Raw genomic sequence first — 17882 nt, forward strand, 5'->3', positions numbered from 1 at the left:
TTGTAGGACTGAAGAGGAAACACCTTGATGACATCACTAGGAGGAGCCAGGAGCTACTCCCACCGCTGGCCCTTTAAATTCAGAGAAGAGGTGCAGCCGCGCACTTAGGAGGTAGTACCAGGGACAGCGGCAGCCATACTGCAGAGTCCTCTCTGCAGTATGGCTTCCTCCTGTGTGGCATGGAGCCGCCTCCCACGCCCGAGGCGTGGGAGGCGGCTCCATGCCACACAGGAGGAAGAAGGACGTCTGCAGCCTCTGGGCTGCATAGGAAGGAACAGCAACGGCTCCCTGCAGCCGCGTAGAGAAAGGAAGACATTGGCGGCCTCTGGGCCGTGAAGATACCAGCATTGATGGCGGCCTCCGGGCCGCGGGAGACAGGCTGCGGCTCCCAGGCTGCAAAGAATCACCGGTGGCGGCCATTGGGCCACAAAGAAGACACTGATGGCAGCAGCCCTGCCAGCGCAGGAGAGAGAAACACGTCAGCGGCTCCTGCCGCGAAGGCAGGATGATGGCGGCGACTCCAGGCTGCGAGGAAGCATGGCGGCAAGCCTGCCATGCAGAAGGAAGCTGTAGGCGGCCTCAGGAACAACGAGTTAGAGGTTAGAGGCTGCTCGTGGCTAGGCCCACGAGCAGAATCATAGCAATTATTTTTTGGGTCAGAAATCACAAACAGTATATTCGGCCAAGCTGTTTCTTTATAACGAGTTGCAAGTAGATAAAAGATAGGCATGTTAACTTTCTTGAAACTCAGCTGGAGAGTCCCCACTGTATTGTTCCTGCTTGTCCACTGAGCAAAGTTGCGTACCTGTAACAGGTGTTCTCTGTGGATAGCAGAACAAACAGTCACACAATCCCTTTCTCCTGTCCAATCAGGTGAAACTAGCTAGAAAATGGACTGAAAAAGGCACACGGTGGTGGTAATACAGAAATTCCCACGCATGCTCAGATAGGTCTTTTTTGCCTTTCTAAGCTATGAAAGAGCAAGACCCAATGTTCCCCCCACTTGTGTGGCTGTTTGTTCTCTGTCCATGGAGAACACCTATTATCCCAGGACAAGCAGGATAATAGTCCTCACATATGGGTGACATCATCAATGGAGCCCTGGTATGCTGGCAGATCTTCCATGCACCGGAGACAACCTCTTCGGTGATAAAAGTCAAGATGCTGTCTCACAAAAGACCATCATGAGACACTTCGCCAGCTTTCAAAGTTACCGGCTGAGCATCCATCCTCAGCTCGAAAGCCCATAAGAAGAGACACTAGGAAACCCTTCTACCGACCTCGTCGATATTACCCACCTGCATCTAGTGTGCGACCTGCAAGACCACTTCAACTGGGACGTCCACGCCAGACAAAACAAACCAGGACTCAAATAGCTCCTCAAACAGGACCGGCAGCTGGATTTTGAAAGATTTCCAGAGAGCAGCAGCCACTCCAACAATCCAAGACCAGACTTGCCTGTAGGAGGTCGCCTCCATTATTTCGTACAAAACTGGCGCCTTATAACCACGGATCAGTGGGTGTTAGCCATCATGAACCAAGGATACCATCTCAAATTTCTCACGATAACTCCGGATTCACCACCCACTACATTGTGGTCACAAAACAACCACACATCTCATCTAGAGTCAGAACTCTCCACCCTGCTGAATTCCAGGACTGTTGAAACCATTCCCTGGGCTCAACAAGGCAGAGGAATCTACTCCCGCTATTTCCTAATTCCAAAGAAAACAGGTGACCACTGTCCCATTCTAGACATCCGCAATCTCAACAGATTTCTTCAAAAAGAAAAATTCAGGATGGTCTCCCTTGGGACCATTCTTCCCTTATTACAACAAGGAGATTGGCTCTGTTCTCTGGACCTGCAAGATGCCTATGCTCACATCCCCATTTCCCCACATCGAAAGTATCTACGATTCATAGTGGGGCAAAAACATTTCCAATACCGAGTTCTACCATTCGGACTGGCTTCAGCACCTCGAGTGTTCACAAAATGCCTTGCAGTAGCTGCTGCACATCTAAGAAAAAACAGCATTCACGTTTTTCCCTACCTAGACGATTGGCTCATCAGGAGTCAATCCAAGCAAGAAGCTCTCGCTGCCTTAAAAAGCACCATGACTCTGTTACATTCCCTGGGATTCCTAATCAACTATCAAAAATCACATATGAACCCGTCTCAGCTCCTCACCTTCATTGGGGCAGACCTCGACACCACAGTCTCAAAATCTTTTCTGCTGAACGATCGTGCACACAACCTTGCAAAACTTGCAAATTCTCTGAGCATGTGCAAAGTAGCCTCTGCCCATCAATTTCTTACACTACTGGGCCATGTGGCGCCTACAGTCTATGTTACCCCTATGGCGAAGTTAGCCATGAGAAGGACTCAGTGGACTTTGAATTCTCAGTGGCTCCAAGCTGTTCAGCCACTGTCGTCTCTAATATGAGTCACCCACCAGTTACGTTTCTTACTTCGTTGGTGGACAAACGAACCAACTTTACAGACTGGCCTACCATTCCAGCAGCCAGCTCCTCAAGTACCTTGATGACGGATGCATCCACCTTAGGTTGGGGAGCTCACGTCAACAACCTCCAAACGCAAAGTACGTGGACCTCGCTCAAAGCAGTCTCAAATAAAATTTCTAGAACTTTGAGTGATACGCTATGCCCTTTACCTTTATGCATAAAAGACTGCTTCTCACACAAGAATGTGCTGATACAAACAGAAAACACAGTAGCAATGTGGTACATAAACAAATAGGGAGGCACAAGCTCGTATCTGCTTTGCCAAGAAACAGTGCAGATCTGGGCATGGGACCTGGCACATTCCATGCATCTCAGGGCCACTTCTCTGGCAGACATATAGAATGTCGTAGCAGACAGTCTCAGTCGACGTTTCCATCCCCACGAATGGTCTCTGAACCCCTGTGTAGCGAGCAAAATCTTTCAACGCTGGGGTCAGCCAACCATCGACCTCTTTGCGTCCAAACTGAACCACAAAGTGGAAAGGTTCTGCTCCCTCCACAGTTGTCGACAAGCGTTCACGAGGGACGCCTTTGCTCGCCCCTGGAACAAAGCTCTCCTATATGCGTATCCTCCGATACCGCTCATAGCCAAAGCTCTCGTGAAGCTACAGCAGGACAGAGGGTCAATGATCCTCATAGCCCCGTACTGGCCTCGACAAGTATGGTTTCCAATACTTCTCGATCTCTCGGTCCAGAAACCCATTCGTCTGGGCACGGATCCCCATCTCATAACACAGAATCACGGCAAATTACGCCACCCAAACATACAAACCCTTGCCTTAACAGCTTGGATGTTGAAAGCTTGATTCTACAACCTCTCAATCTTTCAACTCAAGTCTCTCAGGTTCTCGTAGCTTCACGAAACCCTTCCACATGTAAATCTTACCATTGTAAGCGGACTAGATTTAACAACTGGTGCACACAAAAAGGTATTGACCCCTTTTCTTTCCCCACTCCATCTCTATTAGACTATCTATGGCACCTCTCATATTCTGGTCTCCAGACTTCTTCTGTACATGTACACCGGACCATGAGAAATAGGAGATGGCCCAATAACAGATCAACCCCTAGTGAGTCGGTTTATGAGGGGCTTACTTCAACTTAAGCCTCCCATTCGACCACCAGTTACAGAATGGGACCTAAATGTAATGCTTGCAAAGCTCATGCAATCTCCGTTTGAGCCTTTGCATTCCTGTGATGTAAAATTTCTTACATGGAAAGGCCTTTTCCTAGTAGCTATTACATCTGCTAGGAGGGTCAGTGAGTTACAAGGCCTTATCACATACTCACCCTACACAAGGTTCCTGCATGGCCGAGTGGTCCTCCGCACTCACCCAAAATTCCTACCTAAGGTGGTAATGGATTTTCACCTTAACCAATCCATAGTCTTGCCCACTTTCTTCCCAGGGCCCACTCTCACCAGGGCGAAAAAGTTTGCACACCATGGACTGTAAACATGCACTTGCATTTTACCTAGACCGCACTGCAGTCCATAGGAAATCCACCCAACTCTTTGTTTCTTTTGACAAAAACAAGCCAGGAGTTGCAGTGGGTAAACAAACTCTCTCCAACTGGCTAGCAGACTGTATCGCATTCTGCTATGAGAAAGCAGGCCTTCCTCTCCAGGGGCGAGTAAAAGCGCACTCAGTAAGGGCTATGTCAACATCCATAGCACACTACCGTTCAGTACCTATTGCTAACATCTGCAAAGCTGCGATTTGGAGTTCTCTTCATACATTTGCAGCACATTACTGCCTGGACAAGGAAGGAAGGCAAGACTCTGCATTTGGCCAATCTGTCTTGAAGAACTTATTTCCAGTATAATCCCAACTCCTTCCACATCCAATCTGCTGTGATTTTCAGGCTGCCTCATTTTTACCAACAGTACACCAGTTGTTGTGCCTGTTGCACAAGTTGTATACTGTTGGTCCATACAAATATGAGTCAGCCTGTAGCTTGCTAATCACCCATATGTGAGGACTATCATTCTGCTTGCCTGGGAGAAAGCAGAGTTGCTTACCTGTAACAGGTGTTCTCCCAGGACAGCAGGATGTAGTCCTCACGAAACCCACCCGCCAACCCGCGGAGTTGGGTCCGAAACGTTTTATTATTTTATTTTTTCGCTCGCACTTATTGCTACAAATGAGACTGCAGGGATCATGGCATGCTGGGCATTCTCAGTAAGTGTTATGGTTAAGCGGTGTTTGGGTGGATCCTTGGGTACTGTGGTAGATGACCACGCCCATGGGGAGGAGCCCCGTGAGGAGCCACAGTACTAGGCTAGACTCAAAATGCACAAACACAGTTAGTTCTTTATTATACACCTTGAAGAGTATCACCAGAGGTGGCAGTAGTGAGGCAGTCTGGTAATAGCAGTCTCAGGGACCTTGGCAGAGGGAGCCCTTCTCACCCCGTTGGTATAGGAAGATTCCGAAGCAGGTCTCCCAGCAGGGAAGTACTGTGGATGAGACAGACTGAGAGTTAGAGTACTCACTAGGGGTTTGCTGTAGAAATGATTCCACCAGGTTGAAGAAGTACAGGCACCGAGGCAGGGAGAGCAGGCCCTCGAGGAGCGAGTACCTGTTCCCTGTAAGGCACCTGAAATAAAGCGGAGGGCCCCCGAGGAGCGGGTACCCAGGTTAGTAGTTACCCCGAAGGGCAGAGAGAGAGCTTCCAGCGGCAGCACGGAAGCGGCAGAGTAGCATAGACAAGAACGGATTCGAATCCTTGCTAGCTCAACGAGCTAGCAAATTAGAATAGGTTATATACCTGGATGGCATGATGTCAGCAAAGGGGAACGCCCCCGAGATTCGCGCCAAGGTTGTAATAAAGACGTGGGTGGACCGCGCACACCCTAGTAGGTACCTGGGAGGAACATGGTGGGAGGCTGCACCATAGTCATTCCGGGGACGCTGGAGAGGTCGGCTTGTAGACGCAGCGGTAGCCATCTTTCCTAGGTAAGCGGGAGGAGCCATGAATAAGGTGAGGCAAACAGGGCGAAGCCGTCTAGCACCGACGGACGCAACAGTAGGCTCAGTGTGCCATTCAAAAGTTTCTAGAAACTTTGACAGAAAGTTTTCCGTGATAGGGCTCCGTCCAGTGACGTCACCCACATGTGAGTACTACATACTGCTGTCCTGGGAGAACACCTGTTACAGGTAATCAACTCTGCTTTACAGGTGTACAACTTTGCTTTCCTAAGTATGTGACTGTGGGGTCCTGTGATGTGTGCTGGCATAGGTTACAGCATGGTACATTGCATGAGGATGTGCCAACACATATCACAGAACTTACAGTCACACACTTGGGAAAAATTTCAACATAAGGAGATCCTACTCATGACTACTTAGTCCAATAAAAAAGTTTTCTCTTATTGTGTTTTTTTGTTAACTTTTTTTCCATGCATTCAAATGGACTAACATAGCAACCACATGACACTAGTCACATTTGGCAGGAAGAGGTTTGTGGTCTGAAAATTTCCAGGCAACCAATTAGCTTTTAGTGCCATAATTTCATACATCTTGTGTGTACCCTAAATACAAAAAAGAACTGGCTAGCTGTGCCGCATGCTGTATTTCTAGTATGATGCTGAATGTTTCAGTTGAGGTTTGTTCTATCTTCATAGTGCAATTGATGTTGCTGAACACTTCACATTGAACCAGAGCAGAGTGGAAGACATCACTGTGAGAGAGGACTATGGTAAGGGCATTCTTCATGTTGGCTTTGGCGACACTTTTTCTAATGAATATCTTTGCACTGTTTTAAAATTACACTTGCAACTGCAGATAGAGTCAGATGGCAAGAACAATGAGGTCTATACTCAGAAGCATTTAGTTTGATAACTCAGAAGTTATCTGGTTAAATTAATATTTGGGAACTTACCCAGCTAAATTCTAGCCATATTACTTATCTGGCTAAAGTTGGCCAGATATGTTAGCATTCCGAGGGTGTAACTGGGAAGATCTGGTTAGCTGTACAAGTTATCTGGTTAACCTTGAGATTCAGAGTTAGCTGGATAAGTTATCCAGCTAAGTCTGGTTGACCCATAGACCTTCCTAAAGTTAGCTGGAGAAAGTTGTCTAACTAACTTTAGGTTAGCTGGATATATTTAGTGGCATGGCTGTGCAGCTGACTATAAAGGCTAAGTTCCCTGTACGTACCAGGATCAGTCCAGACAGAGGATTATGTCCCTTATCCAGCAGGTGGAGACAGACCAGAATTGTGAGGATGTCCCTTTAAGGGGAGAACCTGTACACTAACCCCTTCAGTATTCGTCTGTCTCCCAGCAGGTGCAACAGCTCCCCTTCGGCTCTCTGTCTCTGGCTTGTCAGCCTTTTCTATTCCATCTTAGATTCAAGCAAGTACTTCAGAAAAGTTATATTTCTGGGGTTTTTTTTATCCCTAGTGTCTTTTTCTTTTTTCTTGGGAGACGATTTCGTCTCCTCGCTCTTGCCGGACTCACGGGGCTATTTGCCCCTTTTGCGCTGCATAGTCTGAGTCCGGGTTACCTTCCAGGTGTGGGACCGTCTCCCTCTGGGACTCGCTCCACTTTTCTGGCTGCCGAGAGGGTTTTAGACCCGCTGCTGCGCTCAGTCACTACTGATTTAAAAGAATCAGTTTAAAAATCCGTTTAAAAGGTACCAAAGTTCCGAAGTCGCAGGTATTCAAATACCTCTGACTTCTGCAGCAGTTGACCAGAATTTTTCTTACTTTTTTTTTACCTTTTTTGGCCCTTTTCTAGTCCTCAGGCTTTAATCCGGCAGTCAGACAGGCAGGAGTCAGCAGGGTCTCCCTGCTCTCTCCTTGGTGCTGAGGCTGTCACTTTAAGAGTTTTAACTTTTTTTTTCAACTTTTTTTTTCTCAGCACAGCTTGGGCTGTGCCCAGACAAGCAGTTTGTCTTGCATGTGGGCTTTTTTACTCCCGTTTTTCACAGCAGGGTCTTTGCCCTGCTTACCTGCCAGGTGGGGAAGGTCCCTCCTCGGCTGAGAGGACAAATTTAGCCCGGGGATCGACTCCCCCAGGCTTGGCCAGGCCGTTTTTAAGCTGGCAGAATTCTTCAGCGGCAGCTATTTTGGATTTTTCAATGGCTCCGATTTCAGAGCTTCCTGGGGCTGGGGGGCCAGATTTTTGTGATTTATCCCCCGATTTGAGCCCTGTGGACCCCCAGGAGGTGAGTACTGACCCCCCCCTCGACCTCCCCGTCCCATTTTTCCAGGGTCCCGTTTTCAGCTGAATTTGTTCTCCTCATGCATAAATCTTATTTAGCTAGCTTGCATGAGGAGCAGGAACCCCCCCTCCCCGACCCTCCCCCTGCAAAAATGCCCCGTTCCTCGCTGTTGACTACTAGCCTGGCTGCGGAACGCCAGGGGCCGGTTAGGGTCCAGGTGGTCCCCGGGGTGGCTCCTCTACCAGATCCTCTTACGGTTCCGGTCTCTCTGGACCCAGATCCCTCCCCAGATCCTGTGGATACCTCCCCGCTGGAGGGAGATGACTCCAGATTTCTTCGTTTGTTCCGCAGGGAGGAGCTGGAGCCTCTTATCCCCTTCGTCCTACAGGAATTAGGTCTGGAGGGTCCCTAGGTAGATAATCTACTGGACTTCCTGCCCAAGAATATGGATCCGGTCCTAGGGGGGCTTAGTGCCCCAGCCATGGCATTTCCCTTTCACCTTATGCTAAAGCTTTTAATTTTACGGGAGTGGGAGGCTCCTGAGGGGGCTCTCAGGGTGGGACGCGCCATGGATAAACTGTATCCCCTTCCTGAAGAAGGCTTGGATCTGTTTCGGTACCCCGCGGTTGATTCTTATGTCTCCGCGGTCACTAAACACACTATGATCCCGGTCGAAGGGTCTACGGCCCTCAAGGATCCGCAGGACCGTAAGTTGGAGTCACATCTTAAGCGCATCCATGAATCTTTAGCTTTGGGGGTCCGGGCTACTTGCTGCAGTAGTCTCATGCTGCGTGCGGGCCTCCGGTGGGTTCAACAGCTCCTTGGTGCACAGGCTCTTCCGTCGGCAGAGGCGGAACAGGCGGATTGTTTGGAGGCTGTCATAGCATACGTGGCTGACACGTTTTATGACCTGGTCCGGGTTCAATCCAAGGCGATGGCCTCGGCGGTATCGGCCCGGAGACTCCTCTGGCTTCGCAACTGGTCGGCTGATCAGTCTTCTAAAGCTCGACTGGGTACCCTGCCTTTTAAAGGTAAAATGTTGTTTGGGGAGGATCTTGAGAAGCTTATGGAATCCTTAGGGAAAGATAAGGTCCATAGGCTCCCGGAGGACCGCCCCAAGCCTTCGCGCCCCTCTGCGCCCATGTGTTCTTGCTTCCGGGGCCAACGGCGTTTTACTTCTCGGGGGCGGGGTGGTTCTTCACGAGGCTCCTCCCGAGCTCAGTCCTGGTTGCAGTCCTTTCGCGGGCGCCGACCTTTTCGGGAGGGACAGCCTGCGCGTACCGCTCCCAAATCCTCCGCCCAATGAAGGTCAGTTGACTCATTCCTCGGTTCCTTACCTCGGCGGCCGCATGTCCTTATTTCTCGAGGAGTGGGTCAAATTCACGTCGGACCAGTGGGTCCTCGACATTATCAGGGATGGCTACGCCCCCGAGATCGTCCGCACCCTTCCGGATCTGTTCCTCTTCTCGCCGTGCGGGCAGTCCAAGAGGGCCATGGTATTACAGACGCTGGCCAGGCTCCTGGATCTGGGGGCAGTGGTCCCGGTTCCGGAGAGGGAGCTTGGCGCCGGCCAGTATTCTATTTACTTCATCGTTCCCAAAAAGGACGGGTCCTTCCGCCCGATTCTGGATCTCAAGCGGGTCAATCGCGCCCTGAAGGTTCCCCACTTCCGTATGGAAACCCTTCGTACAGTTATAGCGGCGGTCCGTCCAGGAGAGTTTCTCGCCTCTCTCGATCTCGCGGAGGCATATTTTCACATCCCCATCCACCGCGACTACCAGAGTGACAGCCTCAGCACCAAGGAGAGAGCAGGGAGACCCTGCTGACTCCTGCCTGTCTGACTGCCGGATTAAAGCCTGAGGACTAGAAAAGGGCCAAAAAAGGTTAAAAAAAGTAAGAAAAATTCTGGTCAACTGCTGCAGAAGTCAGAGGTATTTGAATACCTGCGACTTCGGAACTTTGGTACCTTTTAAACTGATTTTTAAACTGATTCTTTTAAATCTCCGGTTCCACATCCTCAATTGCGACTTCCAGTTTCGGGCACTTCCGTTCTGTCTTGCAACGGCGCCTCGTACTTTCACGAAGGTCATGGTGGTGGTCGCGGCGGCGTTGCGCCGGGAAGGGATCCTTGTCCATCCTTATCTAGACGATTGGCTCATCAGAGCCAAGTCGGCGGCTTCCTGTCGACAGGCAGTGGATCGAGTGTTAACTCTTCTCTCCTCCCTCGGGTGGATAGTAAACTTCGCCAAAAGCAACCTTCAGCCTTCCCAGAAGTTAGAGTTCTTGGGGGCCCACTTCGACACCCGTGCAGGCAAGGTATCTTTACCCCTCGCACAAGCTCTCAAGTTGATCGAGCAGATGCGAAACCTGGTGGCTCTGCCTTCTCCCATGGCCTGGGACTACCTGCAGGTCCTGGGTTCCATGGCCTCCACCATAGATCTTGTCCCTTGGGCTTTTGCTCATATGCGACCGTTGCAGAAAGCTTTGCTGTCACGCTGGAAGCCAGTGTCTGAGCAGTTCCAGATGGTCCTTCCACTCTCCGCCTCTACAGTCGACGATTTGAAGTGGTGGCTCTACCTACCACATCTCCTTCGGGGGATGCCTCTCGAAGCTCCGCAGTGGACAATAGTCATCACGGATGCCAGCCTTTCGGGTTGGGGTGCGGTTTGCCTCTCCCAGTCCATTCAAGGCGTCTGGAATCCAGCTCAATCTCGCTGGCACATCAATCATTTGGAGACCTTGGCGGTGCGCCTGGCTCTTCAGGAGTTCCTTCCTCTCCTCCGCGGCAAGGCAGTGAGGGTACTCTCCGACAACTCCACCGGGGCGTCTTACATCAACCGCCAGGGGGGTACTCGAAGCCCCTGGTAGCTCTGGAAGCGAGTCTTCTCCTCTCCTGGGCGGAACTTCATCTGCAATGCCTAGCGGCCTCCCACATTGCGGACAAGAAGAACATTCAAGCGGATTTCCTCAGCCGGCAAGTTCTCGATCCGGGAGAGTGGGAACTCTCAGAGGCGGCCATGGCTTTGATAGTGACCAGGTGGGGTCCTCCTCACCTCGATCTCATGGCGACTCTACGCAATGCCAAGGCCAATCGGTTCTTCAGCCGCTGGAGGGAGCACGGATCGGAGGGCGTGGACGCACTAGCTCTGTCCTGGCCGTCGGGCGTACTCCTGTACGTGTTCCCTCCGTGGCCACTGGTGGGGAAAGTTCTCAGAAGAATCGAGCTCCACAGGGGTCCGGTCATTCTCGTAGCTCCCGAGTGGCCGTGAAGACCATGGTTCGCGGATCTCGTCAATCTGGAGTTGGACGGGCCCTTGCGTCTCGGTCGCCTACCTCGTCTTCTCCGGCAGGGACCTGTATTTTTTGACCAGGCCGATCGCTTTTGTCTAGCGGCCTGGCTTTTGAACGGCGACGCCTGAGGCGCAAGGGTTATAGAGAAGAGGTTTTCTCACAGGACAAGCAGGATGGTTGTCCTGTGAGACATCGAGGATGGAGCCCAACCACGGAAAACTTCTGTCAAAGTTTCTAGAACTTTGACTGGCCCCTACTGGGCATGCCCAGCACGGCACCAACCCTGCAGCCAGCAGGCGTCCCCCTTCAGTCTTCTTTTTTCCGCGCAGCAGTAGCCACGCGGTTAAGGAGCTCTTACCACATTCCTGACAGGAATTTCTTCTTGAACTTCTTTGAAGTAATATTCGCCCCACAGGGGTCCCCCCTCTAAATTTAGCCTGCGGTACTTCGGTAAGTTTTTTGCCGTTTTTCGCCGGTTACCGTCGAGTTTGGCCCTTACGGCCTGCTGGCCGTCGACCGTCCCGCGGCTAAATTTTTTGCTCAATGGCAATGGTGTCGGGGTTCCGTCGGTGCCCAGATTGTACGCGTACCATGTCTATTACAGACCCTCATAGAGTCTGTGTATTATGTTTAGGAAGTGAGCATGATGTCCTGACTTGCACCAAATGTGCTCTTATGACACCAAAAGGTTGCAAAGCCAGAATGGAGAAGATGGGACTCCTATTCCATGCTCACACTCCGACGCCGTCCATCGCATCGACGTCCTCGGAACCGGCACCGTCGAAGTCCTTCCATCGTCGGCAACCTCCCGGTGACCGTCTGCCATCGACGTCTCCACAGCCATCGACTCCCATCCCTTCCCCCGAGGATCGTGGGGATTGGAGGGAAAAGCATCGTCATCGACATCGCAAGTCTCGGACCGTCGAGGAATCGAAGTCATCGACCTCGGTACCGTCCGAGCCTCCACCGAAGAAGTCACGATCAGAAGCGGCTCTGTCCACTTCTGTTTCTGAGACATTGAGGCAACCCTCACCCCATCGGGGTTTGGGAGCTGCGATTCCACCGCTGACGGTGGTCCCTCCGGCTCAGCCTCAGCCTCCCTCTTGTCCAGTTCTTCCCAGGTGTCCGGGAAGAACTGGACCGGCTGGTCCAGGAGGCCATCGACAAAGCGATGCAACGGTTCCAGACTCCTTTGGCACTGACTCTGCCGCCGAGAGTGGAACCAGTCACCGACCCGATTCCAGCAGCGCTGGCTCCACTGCTCGCCCGGATGGAAGCACTCATGACTGCCCTTCCGGCGATACCCGAGTCACCGACAGCACCGGTGCGCTCCCCGATGCCAAATTCATCAGGCACAGAAACACCGTATCGAATTCCTCCTTCGGGACTGGTTCCATCGATGCCGTGTCGCCCATCGCCACCGATACATTCCTCCGGGGCGATACGCACATCGGTTCCATCGATGCCTTCGATGCCGGCACCAATGCCTCCAAGGGTTTGTTCGATGCCCCCGATGCCCCCCGGCGATTCCTTCGGGTTTTTCCGAGCCTCAACCGGGACCTTCAGGTATCCAACCCCCTTGTGGTCCTACAGGTCAGCAACCTGACCCTTATGACACCTGGGGTGATGATACTTCTACAGATACCGCTGATTTACCTTCACCACCCTCTCCTGCTGAAAGTAGAAAGTGTTCTCCCCCCGAGGACCTCTCTTTCACTAACTTTGTGAAGGAAATGTCGGAATTAGTCCCTTTTCAGCTTCAAACTGAGCAAGATGACAGACACCAAATGATGGAGTTACTTCAATTTCTGGATGCCCCAAAAGTCATCACTTCCATTCCAGTTCATCAGGTTTTTCTGGATCTTCTCAAAAAGAATTGGGAAACTCCTGGAACTGTTACCCCAGTAAACAAAAAAGCTGACTCTACTTACCTTGTACAGTCAGCACCTGGCTTTCAAAAACCTCAGCTAGACCACCACTCTGTCGTGGTAGAGTCAGCTCAAAAGAAAGCTAAAAGAATGAAGCCATACTCATCCATACCTCCTACTAAGGAGAACAAGTTCTTAGATAGTATAGGCAGGAAAGTTTACCAAGGGGCCATGCTCATTTCCAGGATAGCTTCTTACCAGCTGTATATGACCCAATACAATAGGGTCATTTTTAAGCAGCTACAAGAATTTTCAGATACCTTACCAGAACAATTCCAACAACACCTTCAAAACCTCATACTTAAAGGATTTGAAGCTGGAAAGCATGAGATAAGAACATCCTATGACATCTTCTATGCTTCCACTAGACTGTCTGCTACAGCCATCTCAGCAAGACGCTGGGCTTGGCTTAAGTCTTCTGACCTTCGCCCGGAGGTTCAGGACAGGTTCTCCGACCTGCCCTGTTTAGGGGATAATTTGTTTGGTGAACAAATTCACCAAATAGTTGCTGAATTAAAGGACCATCACGAGACCCTTAAACAGCTCTCATCGATTCCTTCTGACTTCCCTTCTAAACAACCATTTAAGAGGGAACCTAAAAAGTCATTCTTCCGTTCACGGAAGTATTATCCCCCACACACCAAGTCCAGGTCAACGAGGCCGTATCAAAAGCCTCAGCCTCGTCAACCTCGAAAACAAAAGCCCACAACAGCTCCGCAACCAGGCCCTGCGTCGGGGGTTTGACTTTCACTTAGAGAGCAGCTGCCTAATCCCTCTACCAAACATACCAGTAGGAGGTCGACTAAGTCACTTTACAGAAAAGTGGCATCACATCACCACAGATCAATGGGTGCTAGCGATAATTGCACAGGGTTACCATCTAAACTTCCTAACTCTTCCTGCGGACTCTCCACCTCTGCAAGCGTGGAGGCTTACCGACCACTCTGTTCTTCTAGAGCAGGAAGTTTCCCTTCTCCTCCAGTCCAACGCTATAGAACCCGTTCCTCTCTCGCAACAAGGACTAGGGTTCTATTCCAGGTACTTTATGATCCCAAAAAAGTCAGGAGGACTTCGACCAATCCTGGACCTACGGGCCTTCAACAAGACCTTCACAGAGAGAAGTTCAAGATGGTAACCCTGGGCTCGCTTCTCCCTCTGCTGCAAAGAGAGGACTGGCTCTGCTCTCTAGACCTAAAAGACGCTTATACCCACATTGCGATAACTCAGTCTCATCGCAAATACCTCCGATTTCTAGTAGGCCAAAACCACTATCAATATCGAGTGCTCCCATTTGGTCTCGCATCCGCACTGCGAGTTTTCACCAAATGTCTCGTAGTGGTTGCAGCGTTCCTCAGGAAGGAAGGCGTCCATGTCTCCCTCTACTTGGACGATTGGTTGATCAGGGCCACAACCCAGCAGATCGCTCGGTTTTCCCTGCCCCTGACAATTCGAACTGTAATTTCTCTAGGATTTCTTGTCAACTACGAGAAATCCTATTTAATCCCATCTCAAGCCTTATCCTTCATTGGAGCAGACTTGGACACCTTACAGGTAAAAGCCTTCCTTCCTCATCAACGGGTTCAAACCCTTGTGTCCCTAGCTCGCCAGCTGCAGTCTCAACCCACAGCTACAGCTTGCCAATTCCTCATTCTGCTGGGACACATGGCTTCCTCAGTTTATGTGACTCCAATGGCCCGTCTGGCCATGAGAGTCATGCAATGGACTCTGAAGTCACAATGGATCCAAGCCACTCAGCTTCTGTCGACCATTGTCCGCGTCACTGACGCGCTCCGTCTGTCTCTTGCCTGGTGGAAAAATCAATCCAACCTCCTACAGGGCTTGCCCTTTCACCCACCAGATCCTCAAATAACTCTCACCACCGATGCTTCCAACGTCGGATGGGGAGCCCATGTAAACAGTCTACAAACTTAAGAACATAAGAACATAAGAAAATGCCATACAGGGTCAGACCAAGGGTCCATCAAGCCCAGCATCCTGTTTCCAACAGTGGCCAATCCAGGCCATAAGAACCTGGCAAGTACCCAAAAACGAAGTCTATTCCATGTAACCATTGCTAATGGCAGTGGCTATTCTCTAAGTGAACTTAATAGCAGGTAACGGACTTCTCCTCCAAGAACTTATCCAATCCTTTTTTAAACACAGCTATACTAACTGCACGAACCACATTCTCTGGCAACAAATTCCAGAGTTTAATTGTGCGTTGAGTAAAAAAGAACTTTCTCCGATTAGTTTTAAATGTGCCCCATGCTAACTTCATGGAGTGCCCCCTAGTCTTTCTACTATCCGAAAGAGTAAATAACCGATTCACATCTACCCGTTCTAGACCTCTCATGATTTTAAACACCTCTATCATATCCCCCCTCAGTCGTCTCTTCTCCAAGCTGAAAAGTCCTAACCTTTTTAGTCTTTCCTCATAGGGGAGTTGTTCCATTCCCCTTATCATTTTGGTAGCCCTTCTCTGTACCTTCTCCATCGCAATTATATCTTTTTTGAGATGCGGCGACCAGAATTGTACACAGTATTCAAGGTACTGTCTCACCATGGAGCGATACAGAGGCATTATGACATTTTCCGTTTTATTCATCATTCCTTTTCTAATAATTCCCAACATTCTGTTTGCTTTTTTGACTGCCGCAGCACACTGCACCGACGATTTCAATGTGTTATCCACTATGACACCTAGATCTCTTTCTTGGGTTGTAGCACCTAATATGGAACCCAACATTGTTTAATTATAGCATGGGTTATTTTTCCCTATATGCATCACCTTGCACTTATCCACATTAAATTTCATCTGCCATTTGGATGCCCAATTTTCCAGTCTCACAAGGTCTTCCTGCAATTTATCACAATCTGCTTGTGATTTAACTACACTGAACAATTTTGTGTCATCTGCAAATTTGATTATCTCACTCGTCGTATTTCTTTCCAGATCATTTATAAATATATTGAACAGTAAGGGTCCCAATACAGATCCCTGAGGCACTCCACTGTCCACTCCCTTCTACTGAGAAAATTGCCCATTCAATCCTACTCTCTGTTTCCTGTCTTTTAGCCAGTTTGCAATCCACGAAAGGACATCGCCACCTATCCCATGACTTTTTACTTTTCCTAGAAGCCTCTCATGAGGAACTTTGTCAAACGCCTTCTGAAAATCCAAGTATACTATATCTACTGGTTCACCTTTATCCACATGCTTATTAACTCCTTCAAAAAAGTGAAGCAGATTTGTGAGGCAAGACTTGCCCTGGGTAAAGCCATGCTGACTTTGTTCCATTAAACCATGTCTTTCTATATGTTCTGTGATTTTGATGTTTAGAACACTTTCCATTATTTTTCCTGGCACTGAAGTCAGGCTAACCGGTCTGTAGTTTCCCGGATCGCCCCTGGAGCCCTTTTTAAATATTGGGGTTACATTTGCTATCCTCCAGTCTTCAGGTACAATGGATGATTTTAATGATAAGTTACAAATTTTTACTAATAGGTCTGAAATTTCATTTTTTAGTTCCTTCAGAACTCTGGGGTGTATACCATCCGGTCCAGGTGATTTACTACTCTTCAGTTTGTCAATCAGGCCTACCACATCTTCTAGATTCACTGTGATTTGATTCAGTCCATCTGAATCATTACCCATGAAAACCTTCTCCATTACGGGTACCTCCCCAACATCCTCTTCAGTAAACACCGAAGCAAAGAAATCATTTAATCTTTCCGCGATGGCCTTATCTTCTCTAAGTGCCCCTTTAACCCCTCGATCATCTAACTGTCCAACTGACTCCCTCACAGGCTTTCTGCTTCGGATATATTTAAAAAAGTTTTTACTGTGAGTTTTTGCCTCTACAGCCAACTTCTTTTCAAATTCTCTCTTAGCCTGTCTTATCAATGTCTTACATTTAACTTGCCAATGTTTATGCTTTATCCTATTTTCTTCTGTTGGATCCTTCTTCCAAGTTTTGAATGAAGATCTTTTGGCTAAAATAGCTTCTTTCACCTCCCCTTTTAACCATGCCGGTAATCGTTTTGCCTTCTTTCCACCTTTCTTAATGTGTGGAATACATCTGGACTGTGCTTCTAGAATGGTATTTTTTAACAATGACCACGCCTCTTGGACATTTTTTACTTTTGTAGCTGCTCCTTTCAGTTTTTTTCTAACAATTTTTCTCATTTTATCAAAGTTTCCCTTTTGAAAGTTTAGCACGAGAGCCTTGGATTTGCACACTGTTCCTCTTCCAGTCATTAAATCAAATTTGATCATATTATGATCACTATTGCCAAGCGGCCCCACCACCTTAAGGATTCTGGTCTCCAGAGGAAGCCAAACACCAGATAAATTTCCTGGAGCTTCGAGCAATCCGATATGCTCTCAGAGCCTTTCAAGATTCCCTATCAAATCACATAATCTTGATTCAGACAGACAACCAGGTGGCCATGTGGTACATCAACAAGCAGGGAGGCACAGGCTCCTTCCTTCTCTGTCAGGAAACTGCGCAGGGCCACCTACTTGCCGGGAGTAGAAAATATCTTGGCAGGCCGGCTAAGCCGAGTCTTCCAACCGCACGAGTGGTCACTCAATCCCTTGGTAGCGACCTCTCTTTTCCAAAAATGGGGTTATCCCCACATAGACCTCTTTGCGTCCCCTCAGAACCACAAAGTGGCCAATTACTGCTTTCTCATTCGGAATCACCACTCTCGGCCCAGAGATGCATTCTCCCTCTCGTGGACAACCGGTCTGCTTTATGCATTCCCTCCACTTCCTCTTCTGTCGAAGGCTCTTGTGAAGCCACGTCAGGACAAGGGAACCATGATCCTGATAGCACCTCACTGGCCACGCCAAGTGTGGTTTCCCATACTCCAGGATCTCTCCATCCGCAGACACATTCCCTTGGGGAAGGACCCGCATCTGATCACTCAAAACGACGAATGCCTCCTCCATCCAAATCTCCAAGCCTTGT

General features: G+C 49.4%; 1 protein-coding gene across 4 annotated transcripts in view; it reads left to right on the forward strand.

Annotated features, from left to right (window-relative positions):
* RAD21L1 (RAD21 cohesin complex component like 1) overlaps positions 1-17882 on the forward strand; it is a 775557-nt gene that overhangs the window by 217628 nt on the left and 540047 nt on the right. For all 4 annotated transcript variants that reach the window (XM_029611932.1, XM_029611931.1, XM_029611933.1 and 1 more), the window contains exon 5: positions 6148-6221. In XM_029611932.1, coding sequence (XP_029467792.1) covers positions 6148-6221 — 74 coding nt within the window. The remainder of the gene's footprint in view (positions 1-6147; positions 6222-17882) is intronic.

This window comes from Rhinatrema bivittatum, chromosome 8 (assembly GCF_901001135.1).
Source record: "Rhinatrema bivittatum chromosome 8, aRhiBiv1.1, whole genome shotgun sequence".
NCBI lineage: Eukaryota > Metazoa > Chordata > Amphibia > Gymnophiona > Rhinatrematidae > Rhinatrema > Rhinatrema bivittatum.